Here is a 27,625-nt window from a genome sequence, read left to right as displayed (position 1 = left end):
TTGCAAACTTTTTGCAGCGCGCGCACTACTCACTGACAGGTTCTGGGGCCCCTTTGTCGTTCGCACGGGAAAATTTCGTAAATTTTGACGGTTTTTCGGGGTTCGTTGATAATATAATTGAAATAACAGACTCCGCGCTGACCATTTACGTTTATTTATGGGCGCGGGCTCGAGGAAAGCCAAATTAACGGGCTCGGCGTTAATTTTTGGCTTTCCTCTCGCCCTTGCCCATAAATAAACGTTAATGGTCAGCGCGTCGACCGTTATTTCTATAATAACCTGTTGTTCATAGCATCGACTACTTTGAGTTATCGGTGACGTAACGTCACTATAATGCTACGTAATGCAACTTATTACGGGACATTCTCTTAAATTTTGTTTTATTATTTTAACTTGAAGTTGTTATCAACAATATCCAGTGATAAGGTCATCTTTGATAAATACAAAGGTCACTACAACACAGCGTTGAAGTCAAGTGGCTACACCGAACTAATGCAAAGCAATAACAGGAAACGTAACATCAAGTGGTTCAACCACCCTTTCAGTAAAAACGTGGAAACTAATATAGGCAAGATATTTCTTTATCTTGTTGACAAACACTTTCCAAAGGGATCCAAACTTCACAAGATATTCAATAGAAACACAATCAAAGAGCGTTACAGCTGTATGAAGAATATGGCTTGTAAAATAAAATCGCATAATGAGACAGTAATCAATGGAAGCCAGCGTGAAGATCAGCCAGACATTTGTAATTGCCGGGACAAGTCTATCTGCCAATTGAAAGGTAACTGTCAAGTCAAAGGTGTCGTTTACAAGCCCAGGGTATTAACAGGAGTCAGCAAGGAGAAGGTTTACATGGGCCTCACTGATAGACCAAGACGCGCTTCGCTAATCACATGCAATCGTTCCGTAACAGCAAATACAGAAATGGTACAGAGCTATCAAAGTTTATTTGGAACTTAAAAGACGAGAACCAGGTGTTTGACGTCTTGTGGTAAATTATTACAAAGCATCGAGTTACTCTTAACATGAGCAAGCGATGCAATCTTTGTATATCAGAAAAGCTACACATTATCAATACTGATTAACGCTCTAAGTTGGTTTCAAAATGTCGCCACCAAACAAATTTTATTTATCAAATTTTAGCACCAGCTAGAAACGGAATGGTACATCCAAACCATATAAACGTTAGTGTACTAGTACAGTTAAAACCCTTTCACTTCTGTCTGAAGATTGCAGGCCTAGGATGCATAAAAATTAAGTAACAGATATTATTACTTTGTACTTATTAATTGGTGTTATTATTTACAACGCTCTGCTTTTAGCATCGAGCACTGTAAGTTTCAACGAGGACATCTGTATACTTATATATATATATATATATATATATATATATATATATATATATATATATATATATATATATATATATACAAATATATTATAATTTTGTGGATGGCCTTTCTACAGTTCGGAAATCCATATTGTTTGGATTGAAGCAAAACCACAAATCGACAAGTCAAACTTACCAACTGTCGCTTCTGCCACACGGCTTACTACTGTATTGACCACAGTGTTCGACAGGGTGGGGACGCTACCTTGACGACAGACATAGGGGTGCAGGCTGGTACAGTTATCAACATCAAAGTCGCCATCTTCCCCTTCCAGGACACACTTATCAGTGGCCGATTCTCCGTCGAACGCACTTAGCAATATACCATCAAGAAATTTTACATCTACTGTAACCCAAGCAGCGCCAATCCAGGCTGAAATGAACGACAAGTTGTATGCGTGTTCAAGGCTGTCGTGGCAATGATATGGAACATAGACTTCTGTAATTTTGTGAGCAAGGGTAGTGTGATTCACATCGGATTCAATACATCTCAAAACTCACAAAAACATACATAAACTGACCGAACAGATAAAATCATAAAACAAAGAGAAGGTTTCAATAACTATATTGTTAACCGTACCTCCTGCTTTATATTTACACATAATTTTGTTTCTTTCACTATCGCAATCGGTGCTAAACATTTTCCCAACATTTCCGGAGGGGGCATTAACGTCATCATAAATCAGAACAGCGCAATTTTCTGATGACGCTCCACTCGGCTGGTTTGGCGCCCAGTCTAGGTACGGTCCTCCACCACCACTCATTGAATGTTGGAGGTTATCCCATGCTCCTCCGAGTTTGTTTTGACCGATCCAAAAGCCGCTTGTCCAGTCATCACCGCTAGAAATGAAACAGACACAATGATTGGTCATCATTCGTATTCATCCTTGAGTTCTTAAGGCGACTTTGTGTTGCAGCTGCTGCACTCGAAATGTAGGATTTTGTTTGTAGTTTTTTTCTCCAAATTCTGTATCCTGAGTCACTGTATTTGCAAAATTATAGAACGTCAAAGCAAAAACAATGCTGTCTAGAAATTGTTTATTGAACGTGACAAGAAAAATCATACCATAAGGCTTATCGTGGGTTACCTTTTTATCGCAATGGCCAGGTTTGACACCTCTCCTAAAATTGTCTGGGTTTCCTCTTCACTCTCTACATCCGGGACATCACCCCCTTTAGCTTTGCAATACTGTCTTGCTTGGTGAAACGTTCCAGTGATTGACGTGAGTTCGTAGCAGTCTGTGCCGTTATTAATTGCGCTGCTGCCTGAAGGACAGGCTAAAGAAACAAGTAAAAACAAAACAACACATGTTATTTCTTCCACAAATGAATATGACAAACTATAACATTATGAATGACTGTTCCTTTCTCTCATTACTAAAGTTATTTCTTGAATCTTTAATAGACGTTATACAGTGTGAATCAAGAGGCTCAGCGAAGGTTCGTGAATTTCTACATCTCCGTCAATTTTCCGCAAAGAATCTTCCCCTTTGTTCTGTTAGTGAATTTCACTAATACTAGACAATATTGGAAAAGAAGCTCAGAGGAGAACTTTATCAAAATTTTTATGTCAAGTATTAACGCCACTATTTCCCAAAATCGATTTGAACAAAATCAGCTATTGGCGGTCGGGTGTCTACGTTGATTCCAAAATTTGACCGGTCATTGACATGTTGTTTGTTAGCGGATACGTCCCCTTCCTTCTAAACCCCGATCCTGGACCTTTCACCTTACGTTGTGTGCATTTCATGACGTCATGTACATCAATCTGCAGATACACAGGTGCTGTCCATGACATCTCCCAAAACAACGGTGATAATATTAAAGCGTGAAATGTTGAAACTGAACGTAAATACCATCTGATCGCGACAATTTATCATTTTCCGATGTTTGAAATGAAAACAAACCGTGTTTGATTTCCTCTACTCTGACTAAATGACTTTCTTCCAGCCCTTTCGCTGACAACAGCCGTAAGCTGTTTTAGTCAGGATATTTTCAGTTGGTGAACAAGAGCGTTGATCTCTTTAGTATTTAGTTAACGTCGTCCATTACTCTGACTACCCTTTGTCAGTACTTCAAGTTCAAAAACCATTGCATTTCTGCAAAGAGGCCAATGTTATTGTTTAGGCGGCTGAAACAGATAACAGTTGAAATTTTCAAAACCAAATTCAGCATTTTTTGGAACAAGTTGCAGGCACTATTATATCAGCTATATCAAGGAATAAATGTTACATTCGGCTGATAATCAAATCTTTTGAAGTTTGTGTTGTTTTTTTTTTGGGGGGGGGGAGGGTAATTGATTACTCCTGAAAAAGTACGATAGATTAGCTGTATCTGTAGAAATGTATGTTACATGTACAAAAAATACCCTAACAGTTGACGCTCTATTACAAATTAAAACAACATAAGATTTTAAACGAGATTTTGCAACGTACAATTTCTTTATATCCAAAGATATTCTCTATCATGAAAGAAGGTAGTTACTAAGTTAGGGCCAAGCATGATGTAAAAGATTCAACTTTTTATTTTTTTAAACCCTTTTTTTTTCTAAAATTATATGTCAGTGAACTCTCTTCAATACAATGGCCATGATGAAAGAATTAAACAGTTAAAATCGATCGAATAATTTGAAAAGATATCCCTCAGTTTCTACAAATGTCAACAAAAGTTTAACACAAAAATCTTCTTTTCGCTTACAATTTTTCATGCTCAACCAAACCCTCATAGATTAATAAATTCAATCTGCAGTTTCATATCTCATCCTCACTAACTACAGACCTTTGACATTTGACCCTTGACTGTTGACCCTTAACTTACCGATGACGTTGAGTGGAGCATAAAGATTGTCTTTTGTCGATAAATGACCACCTCTCTGGACGCAGTCCAGGTGAGCATTCCACCACGACAATGGCGTGTCCACGTATTGTACGCACACTCCGGAAACATCCGTCCAACCAGACGAACACGTACCTCTACGCTGCCGAGGGCGAGTCTCTGAAAACGTAGAAAATTTTACAGTCTTAAACATTATATTTGTGTGTTTGTTGCTTAATACCTATGGAATTTAGCTTGCATATTTTCGAATTTTTACATTAATTTTGATCTCTCAATTAGAAGTATTGGCCGCCAAAGTTTAATGTGCACACTTAATATGAAACAAGGATGAGTTTCGGCAAACAAAATTGTAATTATATTTATTCAAAGCTCACTGCGCACTTGGTATATGGATATTGCATAGCAAGCACAAGGAGTTATCTGTTCTTCTGGCACGGGTTTCATTTTTCACAGACGTGCAATCCATACATATTAGAACTTCTGTTTTCCTCAAAGGATTGCATTGCGATAAAACCGAACCCTCCCTTTAACGCGAAATTGTAAGGGAGTTTGAATCTTCTTGTTACCTTGGTGACGAATACTCTCTTCTTCACATACAACTGCACACGACCGCAATACCTGTGCAAAACAGAAAACATATGACATGTGTTACTGTCCAGTTCTATCTGTAGGAAGTCGAACAGAGATAGAATTAACTTTTTCTTATCATAGGCTATTTCAACATTTCGATCAATTTCTTAACTTTTCCCGTCGCGGTAGGACAATTTTATATACCGATCAACAATGTAGCAAAGTCGTTCAATAGCGTATATGAGGCGTTTGATCGATATTGGCAATATCTATATTGGTATTCCTTTGATTTAGAACTTGGATGAAACTTTGAAAACTCCTGCATGGGAAAAAGGAAGATAGAGAACTTCTGAAAAACAAGCAGTTTACCTCCCTCTGTTTTGCTTCATTCGATGTAACAATTCAAGACAGAGTTGTTAGGGGTGGAAAGTGTTCGGAAAACACTGCGATTTCAAAGATTGTTGATTGCATATGCCTTACTTTGCATTACACGTATTGTCATGTCATTGAGGTTTACTTTGAAGATGATCTGCACTTGCTAATCACTGGATACATTTTATTCCCTTAGACTTGGATTCCATTGAATATATCATACAAATACATGAATTCTAAATGCCATCAGTTTTACGTTTATTCATTTATTGTGTTTTATGGTCGTTACAGAGCGACACAAGGTAATATTCTTGATATACGTTCAGTGTATTTACTTACATGGAGGTATGTTGAACGCCACGTCAGTAGTATGTAACACATATATGTTATGTATACCTATACAGAACATGAGTATACGTAACACAGATCTTTGCAGACCAAGTGTACACTGTCATTGTGTATATTATTTGCATACATACGTAGAGAATAAGTATATATGTGTACATCAAGCATTTTCCTTGCGCGAGTACGAGGAAGTTAACGGAAATTAACGAACACTTTGGAGTCTCAGTCTGGTAAACGTCAGAGGCGCTGTGAGCTGAAGACGTTTGCCAGACTGAGATCCCAAAAGTTGCCTCTATTTCCCATTAAGCTCAAAGTAATCGTACATAACGAGTTTATACTGAGAATTTAGAGAGTTTTGGAAGACATTCCTCAAACAGGGACGTCGACTTTGTCGATAAGGTTGTATCTTTCATATGTAACATGATGAACATCACTGACGATTCACTCTAAACAAGTGAGAGCCAATACAGCAGAACAAATAGTATTCATTTATTCATGAATAAACTGATAAACAGTCACCAATTGCACGACAGACTGACTGGGTACTTCTAATTATTCACATTTGCAGGTGCAACTCAAACAAATGCAGTCGTACTACTGACATTTCAGTACAGGCAAAACCTAGACATTACTGATTCAATTTGCGCTGCGACTGTGTCACCATTGTCATGGCAGACAATGCTACTGAAACTGACTGACATATATTGACTTGGATTTGCCATATTTTGTGTCATTTGTAATTATTGACAATGCTGAAGATTTCAATGCAATGGTCCACACCACAGCTGTCGTCTGGTACGACACTCTCTGTCGAGTGCTTGTACAGTGTGCTATCGATGCATTGGTTCTCAACTGTGTTCATGTTGAACCAACACCGTCAGTGTGCAAGTTATAACAGGAACTATCTGCTCGGTGAAACCAGTCGATCGGTTCCACAGTTCTCAGTCAAGTCAACGCATATCGTACAAGATAATATAGGGGGACAATACAAACAATTAGTACCTACAATTCTCATTGGTTACTTTTCTCATAGCTTTTTCAGTTCTGTATACAAGCAATAATGTGCAGCATAAGAATAATTGATAAATTGATATTTCAGAGAACATTTCAAAATAACCATTAAACAACCATAAAAGTCACATTCTGTAGGTACTACAAATACCATACTTTTGGGCAGCAACTAATGACTAACTGAAGGGGTCATTCTCTGAGAAAACTGAGCATGCAGATTTCTTTTGTAATTTCCATCAGTATACTTTTATTTCAGAAAACAGGTGCAACTCCCTACTTTCTATCACATTATCCTGTATGGCTGAAAAGACAATTAGTGGAAAATTTTACAACAATGATATCCCTTCTCTCAATCATGTATAATTTTCCAAATAATTTATAATGAGAATTAAAACGTGCTTAAACGTACGTTTTCAGAATTAGTACAACTAGTCTGTGAATTTGTCTACACATGGGAGACATGGTAGACTTCACTGAGGAATCTCCGATGATACAAAACATAATGAAGTATGGGAAATCTACAGTACCGTGGAATGTTTATATGGTTCAAGAGACTGTCATGTGTTATTTGTTGTGAGTAACCCTACATCATCAAGCATATCATTGTGAGAATGTAAATTTGAATTCAAATATGCTTGTTCTTCACTCCTCGTTTCTTTGTTTCGTTCACAAGTCTGTTTATTTGGCTAGTCAGTCAGTCAGTTGGTAATTAATTTATTGAATTTCAAAACGTGTTCGTAACATTTCAGCCATTCTTGCCTTGGCATATTGGATCTCATGGTAGTAGTTTACTTTGAGTACCCTGAAATAGTTTGTAAATTCCCGCCAATAATGCCTTGCCGTAGATAATCACTGAAATACATAGGCATATAGCATAGAGGTTGTTTTGAAAAGTTGAAGATTTACACAGTACGGCAAGAAAAGATAAGTAATATTGCAAAATGGCAAAGCTTGAACAATTGAATGAATTCAACGTTTTATCTCGATTACACCCAGCTTCATTTCAGACATGGTCTGAATACAAATTTCTAAATCTCATTAATTTACGCTTTTATTCATTAACACACTTTTTTACATGAGGGTTAAACGAACCTATCACAATTGCTGCAAATGGATGATGTACCATGGGGGAAATGTGTGTCAAAAGACGTATTTATCATCAAAATTACATGATCCGTCGATATTTCCCCGATGGCCATGCCTGTTATTTGTACTTTCGTTATTGCATGTCACTCGTTATAAAACTAATTTTGATTAATTCATCAATAAGGACACGTGGGAGAAGAAGTCTTATCAAGTGTTTCCAAGTATCAATTTTATCCTTAACTGTAGACCTTTGACAAATTACTCCTGTCTTTTCCTTGGGCTTTTACATTGATTTACAAGTCAACTCCGCAATGTCTTGCCTACTGCGCATGTGTGATTCGTGTGACGGAACCCTCAAGTGGCGTGCCGTAACTTTCGCTGGTTCGCGCTTCAGATGTACATGACTTGACTGGTTCACAAGTCGCTTGGCTTATCTCGGGCCTGCGCAGTACTACTGGCTGGCACTGTGGGCCATCGCGTTCACCTGACTATCTATGCCGCAGTCTGACAAAGTATATTGCTTCAATATCACGATCACCTAACCATCAATGTGACAGTTTGCTGAAGTGTGTTCCTATAATTTTTTTTGTTTTGATTATTATACGCCCACAGACTTGGGGTAAGGTTAGGACCAAGCGTCCTCTACAGAAATGATTGTCATGTCCTGTTTTCTTTCCTTTTAAGTTTATCAGGCTGACAAGGGAAGTCTATAAAATGTAGCGGAACACACACTTTGTGTTTGTTTTCTGTTTGGCAGATAAGTCTTCGACTCCATGTTATTTCATTAAATTAAAAGCAATGACTTATGCTGGTAATTTTGTAAATGGGCAGACAGTCTGCAAACATAATATTTTTGTTGTTGATGTCAGCTATTCATGCAGATCGTAATTTTTATTGGTGGGCAGCAAGGCTCTGGTAATGTAAAGATGTAACAAGGTGATGCAAAGAAGCAATTAACTGGAATAGTACGGTAGGAATATACCGAATGGCAGCTCTTTGAAGATAGCCATGCGATTTTTAATCGTTATGGTAGAAGGTACATCGAATTGTTCGGACTTTTTTGAAACTCTTGCAATTTTTGCTGCCCTACGATTATCGTTCGTTAATTGTAATCGAAGAAACAATAAATTTTCTTGTATTAGTGTAAAATGAAAAGCTAAATTTTACCAGAAAGCTCAACACACAGATTGGCGACCAGTTTGAATGTGATATATTATAGGGTTATTCACAAAATACGGCCCTGTATGGACGAGGGCTCAGAGAGTGACGTATTGGACGAGCCGTAGGCGAGTCCAATACGTCACTCACTGAGCCCGAGTCCATACAGGGCCGTATTTTGTGTATAACCCTATACACCTCCCTCCATTAAAGGTATACAGTCACCTGTAATCTAAATATGCCCATATATGGTCAAAGGGGCGTTCCTTGGTATTCAAAATGCCCATGTGAGGGCGCTGTTTATTAAAAGCGGCCACCCGCTTAAAATCTGTGATTGGTCAGATTTTCTGTTTCCCTGGTAACTGTGGCAAAATTGGAGCAGGTGACAGTATACCTTTAATCGTCCGTATAAACTAATTCTATGGTAAATTTTGAGGGATGCGGCACGCGCGATATGAGTGGAACGCGCGCGATTGTTTAAATAAAATTGCTACAAACCCCTGAAAATTTGCGCGTCGCGTGTCTCCCGTATTCTGGACTCCGCGTACTATACAAAATACGGAAAGTTATTGGACGGTCAAACTCCCATAGGTTACTGCAGTAGGTGTATTATATTGGTAAATTATACGGAATCTACTGCTCTAATGAAAATATGCATATTGACTCATTAAATGTTTTCTTAATTATGAGTGTAGTTTAATGTGTTCTGAGAAAATTATCAGTTAAAGTCTTATTTTTGGGCACGTACTAAAGGAACACACTATTTCGGACCCTTTTTGATCAAGCAATATTGGTAACAGGCAGGATCAGCATTTCTTGCCAACAATGTTTTTTTGCAAACATTTTCCAAGTTGTGCATCTAGTTAATACGCGAAGGTCATCTATGTATTTAGTCAAATCACTCGTGAAGAAAATGCATTTTGACTTCAAAATAGCGGGGTTTTTTTTGCACATGACTTGTGTTTCTAAATATGACACCTGATTTACAGCTGTAAGACAATATCTTTTAAGTACTTACGAATGAAGTGTGTGACGAAACCATCCACTAAAGGTTCGACACAAAGAGTAACTCCCCGAGATGTTCGTGTCGATGATTTAAACATTTACTCAAAATTTGCAGAGGCTAGATATGTCAGCCGCCATATGCTGATCATGGTTGCTACATCATGGTTGCTATGTTGATCATGGTTGCTACGCTGATCATGTTGCTATGCTGATCATGGTTTCTATGCTTATCATGGTTGCTATACTGTTCATTGTTTCTGGTTTTGAAAGGCTTTGCCATATTTCATCATTAAAACATTACAAAAATTAGGACGATACCCTCTTGTATCAATAGCATGTTAATTTGACAACGGACGCCCTTCAGCAACCTAAAAACGCCTTAAATGCATCATTTTTAGTTAATAATAAAAAATAAACATCTGCTAAGTTTGGTGCTAGTGAACAAACAACCTGACATTTCCGATGTTATAAGTTCAAAATGGCGTTATACACCGTGTCAACTCTATGGAGATAAGTTAAACTTTCGAATTTCACAAAAAACAGGATTATGAAAACATGTTTCAATCCATTGGCTTCAAATGAATCCACACAAGCATCATACTGGAAAAACAATTGTAAATATTTCAGTGTCAGTAAAACTGTCCTCTCCGACACATTCTACCTTTTAAAAACGATTTTTATATTTTTGCATGGAAGTTCATGTTAATTTTTTAAACATCTTCGCGATCTTACATTTATTGAAATATTTCTAAGTTTAGAGATGAATCTGTAGATTCTTAAAACTCAAATTTAAATTATAGTCACTGCACATTTCAATAAAATGAATATTTGATGGTTTCCATGAGGAAACTTTCAGCAAAGGTTTAAAATTTTGCTTTTCCAAGCGCTTAACATCCGAAATGTGAATGATGACAATTTGTATTGCGAATTTACTGAATATCGCTCTATATCACATAGGTAGCAGGCGGAAAGCCCACAAATTAAATATGATAGTTTGGGGTACGAGCAAATGCGTGAGAAATTCCACGACAGAATGTCATCCTTTCAATTTAAAAGCCGCTTTCCAATAAACATAAAGCAGAATTTATTAGTCGGTTGTAATGAGGTATTAGAGTCTAGTACACGCAGAAATGACAGGTTTGAGCCTAATAGAAAACTGTATTGGTAACTGTTGAAGCGAATATGGTTATCCATGCATGATATGGCACAAGATCGCGACGTTTTCACAGATGATGAGACGAATTTCAGAACACCGTGTAGCATTACACTTTCTAATGGTATAGTTTTATGTCAGTGTATTCACGGCTATCATTCTTCTAGCAGTTTTTAGCGTAACGTAGAACCTCATAATTTACTCTGACACTAGAATTTCGATCCATATCCTTTTGTAATATAAATGACATAACCACAGGATTAATCATTTTTCACGTAATTTAAATGTAGTATGTTCTCCATGGAATAGAATGCATTCAATTTACGCTTACCTTGAACAATGAGCGAAATAATGAAAGTTGATATAGTTGCGTAAATTTGTACCTGCTCGGCTCTTTTTGATAAAATGGTAAATTGAAAAAACGAATGGAATGAAAACAACCGCCGCTGTAACTTCAATTTCTTGTTCAGACAGCAAATATTAACTCTTTTCAATGACTTGATGGAAGTTCCGTGGAAATGTGAAGTTTCTTATTTTCATCTTTCTTTTTGTATTTAAAATTGGAAGAACAAAGTTTGACACCCTCACTGTTCAATCTTGCCAATGGAAGTGTTTACTTATAGACAAAACGTTTACCCGCCGTAAAGGAGATAAAGTACCCAATAATGACGGCATGGTTTGAGCGTTAATTTCGCCAAACCTATATCTCTATGTGATCAACGAAAACTTCATTCGATGTAATAATTTGCTTCTGTTGTTAAAAAAATAATTTCCGATCCGGGTAAACAAACGACAGTAAAGGTCCACAAGACACAACACAGATAAACAAAACACAACATTGCCATTGGGCTCCCAAGTGATACATTGTCAACAACACTATAAACTCTCTTATAAGCGATGCATTTGTACGGAGTTTTCCATGTCGCCAGTATTTAAAAAAACACACCGCCTTAAAGCACCATAAACTGCATCTTTTGGGGCTTTTCTCAGAACTTTTTTTTGTGGTTTCCCTACACTTTCTGCATTGAATACCTAAACTGTAATTTAATGCCAAGTATTTAGCATTTCAACACAACCTATATGAGTATAATCTCCATTATTATTGTTGAAAATTGTATTCAAGTCCGGACAAGAATTCATTTGTAAACAATAAACAATGATCACTATACACACATACAAGCTGTGTTGATAAAAAGAATACTCGAACTTTCAGCATGACTAACAGATTAGGGTCAGACATGGTAGTTGATATACAGAAGCAGAACACTGATAAACTTGCCACAAGTTACAGCTTATGTCCCTTTAATTAAAGGGGCATATTTCTTGACATGGTCTCTGGTTCTATGCGTGTACATATATAATTGACATTGCAAACTCTTATTTTCCATTGAATTTCAAATCTGTTGAAACAGTCTCATTAAAAGTATGCCTCTTTAAACACTGATGACAAGATTTCAAAGTTAAGTAATCTACGTTTATTATAAAAATAGTATTAAAGAGGATGTTATTAGGAGGCATGAACGGCGAAAAAAATCGTGAAGAATCATGGGCAATTGAGGGCCCTACGTATATCTGCATTTCAGACGATACGGCATCAAACAGCAAATAAGAAAACTATGAAATGACTTTGTGATAATATCTCTGTTTATTGTAAAAAGTCTACTTTGGAGAATGCATTAGTATACGTGTGCAAGACATGAGTAAATTATCTTTTGAAGATTCTGAAAGTATGAGCACATAGCGATTGAACAGCTTCGCTATTTGTCAGACAGCAAAACGAGTACCACTAAATATGAATATCGTGTTTCTCTATCTATTAGAATCGGACGTTATTATAAGTATACTTGCACTTGAAATTTGTACATACTATTACTCGTAAATAAGTAGAGAGGAGAGGAGAGGCGTTTGTATTTTGATTGACAGTTGCATTTTCTGTACCTACAGTGACATTTTGTAACCTTTTGATGTCAAAATAACACTTTCCTGAGACGATCTGTCCTTGTTTGTCTATACGTCTTTCTTGCCAAATACCATTGGAGTAACCTATTGCAGTTGGCACGAACAACAAACAGGTGTGGTCACCCGAGCAGTAGTAATGGTGCGCGTCGCCTTGGCAAACATTTTAGATCTTAAAAAATTGTGGTTTTCACGTCATAGTTTATTATATTAGTCAATTACACTTAGTTAGGAATTTCTCAAATTGCATGTCTCAGAATTTCTATGACGTCATTTGCTATATATAGTTACACGCATATTGACAGCACATTTATTACCAGAGATAGTTTGATAGATGTAAATATAAGCAAGACAAAGAGACTGATAAAGACTAACAGAAAGATTGTGTGAGGACGGGGCAGACAAAGTGACAGCGATGGACACGACAAGACATAATACATACACATACATACATACATACATACATACATACATACATACATACATACATACATACATACATACATACATACATACATACATACATACATACATACTGAGGCAGAGTGCTTATCACGGGTATATGCCTCCTACGTACGTGTAAATGGTGGATAGTATCGCTGAAACCGTTGACGAGAACAAGAAACAGGCTGCAAAGCAAATAGGTCCCCAGGAAATATTAGCTTTTTCCCCATTACCTTGTTTTTTGCACGGAAAACGTGATGTACTTATCTAGCAGATGATGAGGGCAATAAATCAAAACGAAATAACTGAACATTATTGCTGTATATATTCATAACCCATTCAAATGTTTCGCTATTAAACAGGAGTCGTATGTAGGTTTCCTTTAGGACTGCAGCCTTTAGATTACGACAGTTTCTCAACTGCATCCTATTTATATTCAAGCAAGCGGCATTGATTGAACGGACGCCTGGCGATACAATTTTATATAAAGCATGCGTTGTTCCTTACCATGTGAAAGATGTTGCCCAGAAGGTGTACACGATCTCCAAACACATTTTCTACATCCACCTTTCCCTTGCCGCACTTTAATGAATCTTTACATTACGTTTTATATGAGTCAGTTCCGAACCGACCAGGTACGAATGCCATCCTGGGTTGAAGCTGCTCTTAAACAATCTTAAGGAGCAGTGTTGGGCAGAAACGTCACGCAGCGCTATCCGCTTACCCACCATCCACTTCACAAGACGTTCAATTGAAGACTAAACTTTGAAATATTATTAGCGGACGATCAAGTCATCTCGATTTCAACCGAGGATGAAAAGGCCACTAATATAATTTCCCCTTACCAATACGATAAAAGCCTACACATTGCAGTGCAGTTGATAAAGCTTTGGAATTATCTTCCATTAGGCACTTAGTAGTCTACTACACATAGAGGAGCTATGTCGCCTGAAAGCATATTACTTCAACCAGATCTTCATTAAAATAAATTGCGCAAGACGTATGGATGCAAACGAATAAGGAAAGTCGGTGTAAATTCGTCACGGAGCAGTAAATCTAGTCAAACAAAATGGAAGGACAGGATGTTGTTTTAGAAGGTCATCTAATAATTCCCAGTTAATTGATAATTGAAAGTTTTAAAATAATCTTAGCATTGCTTAAACATTCTCTCTCTCTCTCTCACGCAACATAACAAGGTTTAGATAATTATATCTATCCATAATATCTGAAAAAAAGTTGAAAAGAAGCACGCGATACTGTCTTTTCTATATCCATATATCTTTATAATATGTGGACATTAGGATAAGTCTTTTAATTACAACAATGTCAATGAAAGATGTAGTCTTTCGTTTGGTCATACTGAATACTTTCATAAGTACTCGCATCAGATATTTCAAGATATATCGTAGAAAGGAAAAGCTACGGTACATTGTAGACGAAGCCATTCGATATTCACAAATGTTTATACGACAGGGTTATCTTTTGTTTTCAAGACAATGGGAGTTCTTGACCTGACATAGCAAACGAATAAATCGTGGTATTTAGACTAACATCGTTACAATCTCCTCAATACAGTACAGGAGGCGTAATGATATCTTAAATGTCAGTCCCTGCGTAAACTTACGTTTCCTGGAGGACATAAACCAAGTCTTTCCCTTAGGTAATGTAAACCTCCACTTTGAAAGGTTTGAATTTTTGCTCATCATTTAGTCGTAGACTATTGCAACTATTCCTATTAATAAAGAAAATCAAGGCTTGCCGATTGTACACATTTTAGGTCAGATAAACAAAGTACTTAATGTTATCGAGATATGAAATTCAAAATGGCCATGGTTTTCGTTGCTAACACTATGGTAAAATTAATTTTCAATATTAACGAAACCAAGACAATCACCGGAGAAATACAGGTTTCGAAACAAGTCTCAGAGAACCAGTAGACGCGAAGGAACTGTAAAATTTTCTATTTTGAAAGGAATTATCCTGAGGCGGATCCTGTCCCGATTCATATTTGTTTCCTTGTTAGAATTAGTCTTCTCGTTCGCACGGCGCCATGACAGTCTGAAGTTTCAGACCAACACGGCAATCAGACTACAGCCTTGCCCTACAATACAGACTTTCCTTATTTGTCAACACTCTGCATTCTTGGCACGAATTACTTACACCTGATTACTTTCGTGTCGATGCACTCCAATTTACAGGATCATGTCTACCGAAGGATTAAGAACACTGAAAACACTGTACCAGCTTAATAACAAGCCTATTAGCAAATGGTTTTAAATGCATGCTTGCTTTGAGATAAGACCAAGATATTGTAATGATTGTGAATAATACCAGAACTATCTCAATTTTGAAATAATTTCTTTACAAATGAAATTATAGTGAGATGAACAATTTTCTAACAAAGTTTTGATGCTTGATCGCTGTAAGTGACCCAAGTATGTATACAGCACGACCTTCGTAATCGTCAAATCTCCAAACTTCTTTGCGTGAATGAAAATAGGAGAAATGCATTTCATCGGTCGCAACGGAGAATACAGGTAAATACTGATTGAGAACATCTTCAGTATTTTACGTGTGAAGAACAAATAACAAGCAGGTAACTGACAGTTTATTGCTGTGTTAACATGGAACAAGCTGTTGTCAACATTACGAAATCAGATTTCTGTAAGTAGGAATAAAAACTTAAAATTTGCATAATATTTTAGTTCCCCGCGTTTGTTTTCGTAGGATATAGTTTCTTATTCTTTCGATCTAAGCGTTTCTTTGATTTCTATGTCCAAGATTAGTCTCCGATTCCCGTTCATTATCCAGTCATGCTAGTACGCAAAGAAACCATTAGACGTTGCACGCTTGTCGTCGCGAAACCGACATTACTTATAACAATGTTATGAAATCAGTTTAAGACTAAGAACAGGTGTTTTTCTCCAAAATTGTACACTGGCCGTAGAAAACATACTGTGCACATGTTAATGCTAGTTTGTTCTGGGAGAAAACAGATTATTAAACCTGACATTGTAATGTAATATCATGAGTGAATTAAACGAATAATTAGAATAATGTTTATCCCAAAGTTATTCTCTAACTCATTCGATCAGTTACAAACATTTGAACGTTATGATTTAAGGCCTGTATTGCGATATTATTGCCTTCTAATCGATATATGATGAAGCAGATATTTGACAATCGATTCATAAATCTTTTATTTTCAGTTCATTCAGGCGATCCGAATCGTAGCTTGTTTCAAACCTTTACCATGGTTTCCGGGAAGATGATATGATGTGGTACTGGTAAGAGTCACTCTCCACTGGCGAAATCGAGTTTGTCTTCTTAGACTCCTTTGAATCTATCGTTATCGCAGGTTGGGCGTGTTCTTTCAGTATCGATGCAGGTTGGGCGTGGTCTTTCAAAGTTGAATTCTCGATTTAATCGATGTAATCTACTAACACAATGTTTTACAATTCCAGGGAAGTGACATACACAGACATAAAAATCGTAGTCATAAGCTATCTGGCTAATTCTGTTCAAAAAGGACCATGTTTGGTCTCATCTCTGTTGTCTCAATACTGAGAATTACGACCACGTATTAAAACTCTAGGGAGATGATGGGGAGGGGGAGGGGGATCCACTGACGTTATTTTCACTTTAAGGGAAAGTGCGCCTTGGGAACAGATATTATTTAAACCAATTTTGTTTCCAATACTTTTTTTGGAGGCTCATTTTGAAGCTCTTGAAGTACAGAAAAATTACAGTCTTAGCCTTTTGAAAGTCAAAACTTTGATTTTCCCCACAGAGTAAATACGGGATGGCTCCCATTTTAAATCTTTCAATATCAAAAATTTTATGTAATTTGTTCTCTAGTGACCGCTGATTTTTATTTACGATTTCAAAAAGGAATGGTTGAAAGTTTCCTTGAGGAAAATTTGTGCAAAAGTTTAAGGTTTTTTAAGTTCAAGGTGTGTACAACCTTAACGCCAAAAGCGTGTGGCTACACGTTGACAATGCCAAGCCGCGGATTCACTTAAAGACATGGCCACTTACAGACTCAGCAATACCACGACACCCTTGTGTTACTTAAATACCTGAACGCTATTAGGTTGGTAAAATTTTAATATAGCTAGAAGTGTAATTTACGTAATGCGGAGATCACTTTTAATATGCTTGGCAATTTAATATGATTTTGACACAAGTATCTCAACGTTTAACAAATTGATGTATAAAGACATGAGAAAGCATAAGTTTCATGACGTTAGGATTGTTGCGCAGCTTTGAAGGTATTACAAGTACTAGAGGTCACGTGATGCATTTGCTGTTTTCACTGAGCAAAGAAATCAACATTAGTCGTTGCCGTTATTTTCAATGCCGAGTGTTAAACTTTCAATATCGCTAGCAATTTTTCAGAGATGATTTTTTCATATGACCGAGAGCATAACAGTAGTTATATCTTCTTCGTGGGCCTGACGTGTTGTCAAATGATATTAGTGTTGAATCAGGTCATGATTGGATAGTCACTGGAAGTTTATCCTTAATTGCATATCAGAAATACCCGTATTTCAAATCAAATTTTTCAAAAAGGATAGCTTCTGTGTTTTTTATTTGATTTGATTTGATTTATTTAGCACTTAAAAAAATAATCATACAATACAAACAAAAAAAAAGACAAAGACAAAAGTGCTGGGATAACACAGAAAAGTTAAAAACTTATTTCCACTGTGGTCCCATGAAAAATAAAATCACAAGCAAATCGGCACGACAACAATTAATAAAAAACAAAATTATTTTGCTCACGTTGATTCATTGCTTCATAAAAATACTTCTTTAACTTTCTTTTAAACAGAGAATTTGAAGTAATACTCTGTATATTTCTTGGAACTTTGTTCCGTTCAACACTAGCTGTATATACAAAACTATTCTGATAAAACCAAGCCCCACCTTGAATAAAAATAGAATAGGGTCGAGATCTCGTTCTATAGACATTACTGTTAAAAACAAAATTATCAGACAAATATTTCGGTGCTAATCCTAATGTAACTCTATGAACACAATTGAGTTTTATATATGCGACTCTGTGGCTAACAGGTAGCCATCCCATTTGTTTAAAGTGAACCAATTCAAGGTGTGCTCTTGCTGACATACCAAGGACAAACCGTATAACTTTATTTTGGGAAGTTTAAAGTTTTTGTTTGCTTTTTAGAGTCAAGGGACTATACCATTAAGAGCTTGCATAATCAAAATGGCATTGTATCAAACAGTTAGCCAACAGTTTTCTCGTATGAAAATCTAAAAACTTCTAATACGATATAAAAATTTGAGACGAGAGCATGTCTTTTTATACAAAGTTTCCGTACCCGTTTTGCAAAATTGTGAAAGTGTTTTGTCTCTAGGCTTCATAGCCTCTAAAATTTCTAAATCAATCCATTCTTCCGACCTTTGCTTTATTCTAACCTCTTAGTTCAGAGAGTGGCTTATCTTCATTGGATAAGGAAGCGTAAAAACCAACCCTCCACATTTTAGATATTGAGTTAGGTAGATCTCAAAGGCAAGAAAAAGCTAACTGTCATTCGCGCTTAATAAAGAATTACGTAAACATTTTTTTCAGAGAGCGCATTCATGAAACCAAATGAACTAAAATATAATCTGAGGGATGTATGGTGGACCGACCTTGAATAAACTGTCGTATATTCTACATCTTGTATAACATTCGGAAACACATATGAGGTCAAACTGTCTACGCTGTTCGTAAACGTCTTTCTTCTTTTCTTGATGTGAAATGCAATGTTTTGACGGCAGGTCTATTATGCAGGGCTCTAACAGTGTTAAAGCTTTTTCGTTGAATGGCCAAACAAAGTAAAATTCCATTTCGCTTCGTTTGTTAAGCTTTATGAAACCTCAGCCCAGAAACAAAATCATCAAATTATTCGTCTCTTATTTGATTTCGTTCAAACGTCTTAAGTTGAAAGCAAATTAGTCCCTAATTTGTTCCATTTCAGTGGTTTAGTTTGCTTGATTTGCCTGACTGATTTGAGATAAAACTAACCTGCCATTCAAGTTTAATACACATTTCAACTATTCCTACTCAAAAGTCTACAATCGTCGCAAACAGTGACTGTATCAAAACAATGCCAAACGTCGACGTCGCGAACGGCTAACAAGCGATGCAGTGATATCTCCATCTAGTACCTTAAAAGCATCAACATTGATGTTAAAATCTTCGAGAGTGACCGTAAAATAAATCTTGAAAGGCTTTGAAGAGCAGGAAGTAACCCTGCAGTTTTATTGCTTGAATTTATATGACTTATATCCAGCGTGTTATCGAGAAGATAAAGATGGCTTATCGGCTGACTCATTTGCATAATATGTGTCCTTGCAACGCTACAGCTCAGCAACTGTTATAGTGCCGACGTGCAAAAATGAAAGGTTGTCGGATAAACTGAGCCGCACAAAGCAGCTTACCAAACACAACAGACAAACATTTGAATGTTTTTCATGGTACCTTCCATTTTGTCTCGCACATCAATTTTGTGTAAAAGAGTAGCAAGATGGTCTGATGTGACTGCATCAAACATTGACATATTAAACTTGCCTAACATATTTCAGAGGAATGGAGCCATTTCTGTGGAAACGAAATGTCATAGTGCTGACGTCATATTTCTGATGGAACCGTAGATGATCCGCCTTGAAAACAGAATACATATCATGTGACATACACATATTCGACCATTATATTTGCATCTTAACTTTCACAACAGAACTTTGAGTGGTCGTATTTTGGATAGTGCTATGAAAATTGACAGTTAGTAGGCAGACCTAATTCAATTTGATGTGTTTTGGAAAGATAGTTGTAACATTTGGACAACATATCAACAGGAGATATGACTGTGAATAAATTATGCCACATTTCATTTCACGCTACTCATAACCAGCATGCACGTGGTATTTAAATGTGGTATTTAAATGCATGAGATATTTACGTTGAAAGTGTTAAGATTTTTTCAAAAAAAAACCCGTTTTCTTACAGTTTGAAAATAAGTCTCGTTCATACGTTTTGTCACAATGCCCCGGGCATATGCCAATGCCATGCATATTTCGCAAGGTTATATACTCTGTCACGTAAAGTAGTTTGTTACCAACGTAATATCTATTAAATCGTGTCTACGCAGTAATTATGGTTTCAATGGCAACTTCTAACATGAACAGGTAAGACGAATTCCTGGCTACAAGCACGTCCGTTTTTCACCTGCTCCGTGCAAGACAAAATATAGACGAATTTATCCAGCTCTACTCAGCTTTCCGATAAAATGGCTCCGTGATGCGCTTACAATGACGACGGTAGGTCTATGCCATTCACTGTTTTGTTATATTTTCAGCAAAAGTTACTAAATAACTGCAGAAATATCTGCAGAAATCTACTTCAATATCCGTCGTTTATTTTGGCCGACAGATGTAATTCTTATTACCGGTTGTTGTCTGTCATGTACCCGCTCTCCTTAATTGGTCCGAGATAGTGACGGCAGTGCTGTCGTTTATTCTGTTTCGGCAGTCTTTGCGTGAATCGGCGGTCTCATTGACAATGATCGACTAACCATAGCAGGACAACCGTTCTCAAGGCCAGTATAACGTATTGTTACGTGCAGAGAAAACGAACAAAAGGGTGAACTCAGCAGTTAACGTTTAAACAAAATTTATTACGAAAATAAAACTAATTGCTAAGTCAGGGATAGAGTACAAGCTTTAAAAGTGTACAGACTACTTATCTCAGCTGGGACGGCAAAGCTCCAGTCTCAGAGTTGTAACAGTCAGTCGAATGAATGAACAGTCCTTTGGCTTGCAGGCTTGAAGCTGCACAAAGTCCACAGTATAAATCCAGCGTTGACAGTGAAGGTCTTGAAAGTCTTGAGAATGACTACTGCTGGAGTTTAGTAACACACAAGAGACACGATCCCAAAAGTCTGACTGGAAGCTGTGCACGTCCCTTTTATAAAGGCATGTAAGAACAATCTAGAACTTTTATTGACATGCTAATTACTGTTCTAAAATTATCTCCCTTACACAACTAATCAACTTTCCAGAACATTCCAAACATGACTAATTGAATTCAAGGTTGTGAGGTCATCAAGGGCAGTGACCTTGGAATGTTCTAGACTAATTGAACTCAGGTCATGATGAGTGTGGGGGAAATGACCTACATAACACACCCCCTCTTCAAAAAAGAAATTTTTCAAAGAAAATCTTTCTTTTACAAATGTAATCTTGAAAAGGATTTAAGTACTCAAATTTTGTTTTACTCTAAAGTAAAATTTCTTGAAAGTGAACAACAATAAAATTTCTTGAAAGTGAACAACAATAATTTCTAAATACGAGAGAGACAGTCTGCAATTAAATTGTCTCTGCCTTTGATATGTCTAATGTCAAGATTAAACTCCTGTAACATTAAACTCCATCTTAGCAATCTCTGATTTTTGCCTTTAAATTTCTGCAGAAAAACAAGAGGGTTGTGATCATATAAACCACTATTGGCTGATTTGAAGAAGTAACATAAACTTCAAAATGCTGTAAAGCTAATATCAAAGATAAACACTCTTTTTCAATTGTAGAGTAGTTTCTCTGGGATTTGTTACGTTACGTATGCTTACGTTTGAGTGAATTTTCACATTCAATATTCATTCGGGCATATAACGTGGCGCATACATCGCTCTGATTGAATTTTAAAAGATAATATTTGCACAAATGAAATCATTTCTACTACAGACGCCTGGACTGACAGAAACACATTAGGGTAGCTCATTTACAGCAGTATACCCGTGGCGACTAATAAAACACATAACTCCGATCGTTACAGGACTTTTTTGCAGGTTTTACTTCACCCCAAGGTGTTGCCTAGTTACAGTCGCTTGGTAACAATTATTGTAAATTACTTGCTGCCTAACTTGGCGTCACATTTATCGTAAACTGCGTATGATACACGCTCGAAATTCTCAGATATTGTAAAAATGACCGACAGGGTTAAATTATTGATAAATACTACACAAATCCGACCGACCTTGTTATAACCTTTTTTTTCAAACTTGACCTTACTCATTGGGTAGTTTTTGAGGTGACCCTAACATCTCTTACTTAAAAACACTATTGATTATTTTGTTACTATATCTTAGTTCTTGAATGATTTGTTCAAATGTTGGGCCATCAAAAAAAAGGTAGTTAGACAAAACAAAGACGAGCGAGCGATACGATTTTTTACCTGGAATTTCCAACTATGATTAATGAATTGAAAACTTAGCATATTCCAGTATATATCATGGGATAGGAACAAACCTTGAATTTTGTTCATGACGATGTAATTTCTGCATAATTATCAGCAGCTGGACGATATCTGATTGGACCTTTACAAAAAACTGAATAAATACTGCCTTTTGAATTTTTCGCATTTTCTAAGAATTAAACAATGCAAAAGGCAAATCGATTATTAAAAAGAACAGTTCGTAAATATTAATAAAAACCTCGGCGTCCTGTATTCAAAATTATGCTTTGAGGTGGAAGGAGCTATTAAACAGCCCGTGAATTCGTCTTATCGCGCCAGACGAATATATGATTCCCCAAAGGGATTCCCAGGGCTATCTTTGTTCTACAGATATAAACCGTTTATAAACCATGAATAGGTTAGGACAGACTGGTGCTGTATTAATGAACAATCCACGAATACATGCAATTATTCCAGAGCGAGATTGAATCGCCAACTCCGATTAGTATTATATATTCCTTTCATAGTTGTAAATAAATACGCTACAGCTTATAGGATTGGCATTATAAAAGAATTAAAATTCTGTTAGAACGCAATTCAGGTTCCAATAGCATGGGCTTAAAAAGTGAGACATAAATAATATCACATTAAGGTCACTTTTGACAGGATGGGTTTTGGTTTTGGTCAGTAATGTTCAAATGGGATTATTTTGAATAATACTCTATCGAAGTCCTTCCCAAAGGATCAACCTTGAAGGATGGTATCACTCTACCCTGTGAATTCGCTTGGAAAGTGAATGCGATGAACTCCCTCGGTTTATTTCTCTCGCAGACACGGGTACGATTGATGTTGTTCTATAAGGAGAGTTAAAAGCTACCTTGTTTGAGTATACTGATAGGTTTGAAACTTGTCATTGGTACGAGGGATCTCATTGAGATTAGTTCTCATTTGTTTTACCAGATTGTAAAATTTCACTTGCTCTAATTTTTTTTCCAGTTTTGTTAATGTTGTGATATTTTTTTCCTAATTCGTGTACGCATGTGACATATCTCATCAATTAAGTAAAACTCTATAAATCAGGTGAGATATCCTTCTTTTGACAATGTCAAGGCTATTCGCGGAATAGATGTAGTTTCTTACATATTCAATATTGGCATTTATTAGCATCCTGAACAAACGAAAACATAAGTAAGACATGTTTCATCTATTTTTGTTTGTGAATAAAACGACAGCAATAAGCACTTCATGGATTTGTGACTTAGTCGCCGGAGTCATAACATTCACTTTTTTAATGTGTCTCAGTGAGTGTTCTCATTAACTCACAAATAACATTATCGAGAAAAGATTCAAAGACTTGCGAATTTGAAGTCAGTTGCACGTTTTGAAACATGTCGACAGATCTATCAGGAACGTGACGTGTAAGTTTAAATTTAAAAGACTGCAAAGTTGTTGGATAAGCTGACTCTATGATTGGTTGCTGAGAACACTGACAGTTTAAAGGGTCTGGGAGAAAAGTTTTATCACCCAATTTTAGTAAGATAAACCCGTTTTATCATTGTGACTTATGGGGTATAAGACATACACTAGATGTGTTTATAAAACACGTAACTAGTTTTTTTATGTCCAAATTAACTCTAAACTAACGGACTATGTGTGTAGTAAAAGCTGTGAGTTGCGCTTTGCATGATGTATCAACATTTTAGCCTCTCGACACAGAAAAGCTCCGAAGCAACTTACTCCACTATAAAAAGGTAAAACATAGATAGCTTTGATAACGATCATCCTGGGACTTGAAGAGAGCAGTCTACTTCGACTCCATGTACGGTTGACGATAACACAAAACCGATATTGGCCAGATTATAGACTTTTAGCGAGCGATGCGATGGTGAGGTATAAATATCAAGAGTTCAGGTACATAGCCTGTGTAAGTCTAAACACCATTATTTACAATAAATGAAAAAATCATGAAAATAGAATTTAATTTACTAAGGGCCAATACATAGAATTTTAAGAGGGCGTGCAGTGACAATAGACAATGACGTCAATGGGAATATAGACAGATACATATGGAGTACGCATATACGTGCTTTTTTAACATTTCCACCTTTAATGTTCTGTGGAAGCAAAATTATAATTTAATAACTTTCTGAAAACATCGGATTTTTATGTGACACCTTTATAAGATTAATATGCACAGAAATTAAACTAGACTCATATAATTTGCAATTTGTCCGAAGATGTTAAAGTGATCAATTGTGGAAGAAATAATTTATCGTCTCTTCTAATTTCACTGAAAGTATATTTTAGGAATAAATCATTCTTTACAGGACTCAAGGGATTAGTACATTTTACAAAATGCAAGATATTTCCTCAGTCAAACAAGCAATGTACAGTTTATCACAGTGAAATGGTCGACTATATCTATAGTAAAGTCTTGAGTTAACACCAAGACAAACGTTTCTCTCGGAAAACAAAGTAAACAAGGCAATCATAACGACACTATAATTAGGGCAAGCATAAAACACCAATTACACAAATGCAATGCACCAGGAAAATGTTTAAAATATATTCATGAACTTGTAGACATTTTTTCAAAAGCACAGGATGTTGAAAACTGCAATATTAATGCAAAGACTCCATAAAATGGATAGGACAAAGTATCTCTTGGATCAACAGATGTTTTTACATTTCTGTCCCGTATAAGGAAATAATTTTTGCTATATGGAAATATGTCATCTAAGCGTCAAAATGATTATTATCGAGATCTGTTTTAAATCGCATTTAATTCATATACATATTAAGTTTCGGATCTAGAATCTCACAGATAATAATATTGTTTTAAACCCAAGCTTTAAACGGAATGATGAAATAAGCTTGAGGAAGGCATAAGGCAGCAAAGTGGAAAATTCTGCTAATAACGACACCCACACCTGCAATTGAATTAACTCAACAGATCGCCATAACCGTTCGATATGCAGTAAAACGAAATAAAATGGAACATATGGTAAATACTAAACTTGTTGAAACATTTCTAGTGTGTGTATAAGTTTAGAAATACTCACCACATAAAACATCAAGACCCCAAGGATGGTTGAGTAAAAGCTAGAAGCCATATTTTAGTGCCAGATTTGATGGCGATGAAAGCTTGGCCTGGAAAAAGAGTGTCTATCCTATTTGTGATATCCCATTATACGTCATACAGGTCAAATATCACTGTCGTTAGTCCAGATTTGAATTAGATATATGATAGGTATCAAGACAACCCTGCTAGCACTGCTTTAGTCTCTAACAGTAGACTTCGAAATAAAACGCTGCTCGTTTAAGGGCTGAATAATGTTTGAATCACACTTTCGAGGACATTAGCATACGGACGAAATCATTCTAGAATAGGTGTTTCAGCGAGAACCCATTAGGTCTACAATGCACTTTTTGGACATGAGTGTAATTTGTACATATTCCATCTGTAGTCATCATCTGAGGCATAGTTCCTAAGTACGTGTATATTTGGAGCACACACTATTCTTTATAAATACCGATAGCTTGTGACACATCCGTATCTGATCGGAGACGATCAAATTCTACATCACGGAAGGTGTACTTGTTATTCTCTGTCGTTCAGACGAATGCAGACACATCTTGTGTGGCCACATCTGAAGGTTAATACAATGACTCCAAAAGCATGTGAACGTATTCAGCATGTGTGGAAGTCTAAATTGCACTGATTTAATTTAGTGATAGCATATTTTAGGGGAGAATGTTTGCAAGCGATCTTTTTCCGGCGTTTACTATCATAAAGATTAATTTAGGGTAATTCAAAACATATAAGAAATTTGTTGTCCAGCATTTCGTTTCCGTGAAAACCTACAGCATTTCCAAAAGACTGAGAGCTAGATAACGTTGCAAGGTCAACTTACGAAACTTTGTACTTTCTTTTAAAAATAAGTGTATTCTTTGCTGGTGATTCATATTTATATCAAATGTCATTTTTAAACGAAGACAAACATATGTGTTGAATTCGACATTGTGACTTATAGTTGCTGACAACGCCTTTACCGCTACAGTAATAATAATCATCGGCATATTGATAATGGCATGAAAGATACGAAAAATGATCGCTGCTCTGAAGATGACAACATCCCAGTTGAGTTCTGTAAATTGGATACCGTACATCTGACCACTACAACACTCATTCTCATACCTCCTCTCGGGCAAATATCACTTACATACAGTCATTTGCCATGGTTCTAACGTCCGTGCCTCCAGGTTGTATAATCGATCAATTCACTGAGATTTATACTTCGACAGTCTGATTCTGAAAGCGTTAAAGGGCAACAAAATCACGCGCACATATCATGTAGGTTGCGATACATGTGTTATTTTTCATATAATATCGTCAGTTTTGAAATTAAAAAAAACTGCATAAATCACAAATAGTAATTACACATTGCAACATTACTCGAATCGAACGCCATTTCATTCACCATTAGCAAGCCCTGAGGTCATTCCAGTTTAAGTTACGTTGCAAGAGGTAAGAAACCTTCAATTACATCATACTGACTCAGTTTGCAGTATGCTCACCGTTTTTTTCACATTTACGAGTTCGCACGCATGATAATTATGATGTTAAAACTGCTCCATTTGTAGACACAGTTGGATTGCCTTACATTGAAACAAGGCAAAGGTTGGGTGACGTTTTTCCTCTTAGGAGATGACGTAATGATGACTATGACGCTGAAAATTAAAATCACTGTAACTGGTGATGAATTTTCATTTGAGTGAGTGAGTGGTAACACGTGTAAAGTAAATGTCATCATCCAATGATCGAAGCAGTGTCACTTGTAATAGTTACCTGATGTAACTTTGATTTGGCGGTGCCGCACAAGAATATCATAAACAGTTCTGGAAAGTACGCCACAATCTGGAACACAGTATTCTAATACGACCGTACGTCAGTAATATCGATTGCGGTGTCGACGATGCATTGTTATCAACATTGCTATTTCGTCGACACTGGATAATCATTCACTCACCTCCACAGTGACTGAAGCAATACTGAAAACTC

At 36.5% G+C, this 27,625-nt stretch overlaps 1 protein-coding gene across 2 annotated transcripts in view; it reads right to left on the bottom strand.

Annotated features, from left to right (window-relative positions):
- LOC139119490 (adhesion G protein-coupled receptor L4-like) overlaps positions 1-27,625 on the bottom strand; it is a 70,285-nt gene that overhangs the window by 17,872 nt on the left and 24,788 nt on the right. The window contains exons 1-6 of one of the 2 annotated variants that reach the window (XM_070683341.1): positions 25,626-25,872; positions 4,795-4,846; positions 4,211-4,387; positions 2,482-2,671; positions 1,974-2,233; positions 1,530-1,766 (exon numbers count right to left, since the gene is read on the bottom strand). In XM_070683341.1, the coding sequence (XP_070539442.1) occupies positions 1,530-1,766; positions 1,974-2,233; positions 2,482-2,671; positions 4,211-4,387; positions 4,795-4,846; positions 25,626-25,676 (967 nt within the window). In that variant the 5' untranslated portion in view covers positions 25,677-25,872. Of the gene's footprint in view, positions 1-1,529; positions 1,767-1,973; positions 2,234-2,481; positions 2,672-4,210; positions 4,388-4,794; positions 4,847-25,625; positions 25,873-27,625 lie in introns of those variants that run through there. The other variant, XM_070683340.1, reaches the window with a different exon arrangement.

This window comes from Ptychodera flava, chromosome 19 (assembly GCF_041260155.1).
Source record: "Ptychodera flava strain L36383 chromosome 19, AS_Pfla_20210202, whole genome shotgun sequence".
Classification (NCBI taxonomy): domain Eukaryota; kingdom Metazoa; phylum Hemichordata; class Enteropneusta; family Ptychoderidae; genus Ptychodera; species Ptychodera flava.
This window is presented reverse-complemented; position numbering and strand designations above follow the sequence as displayed.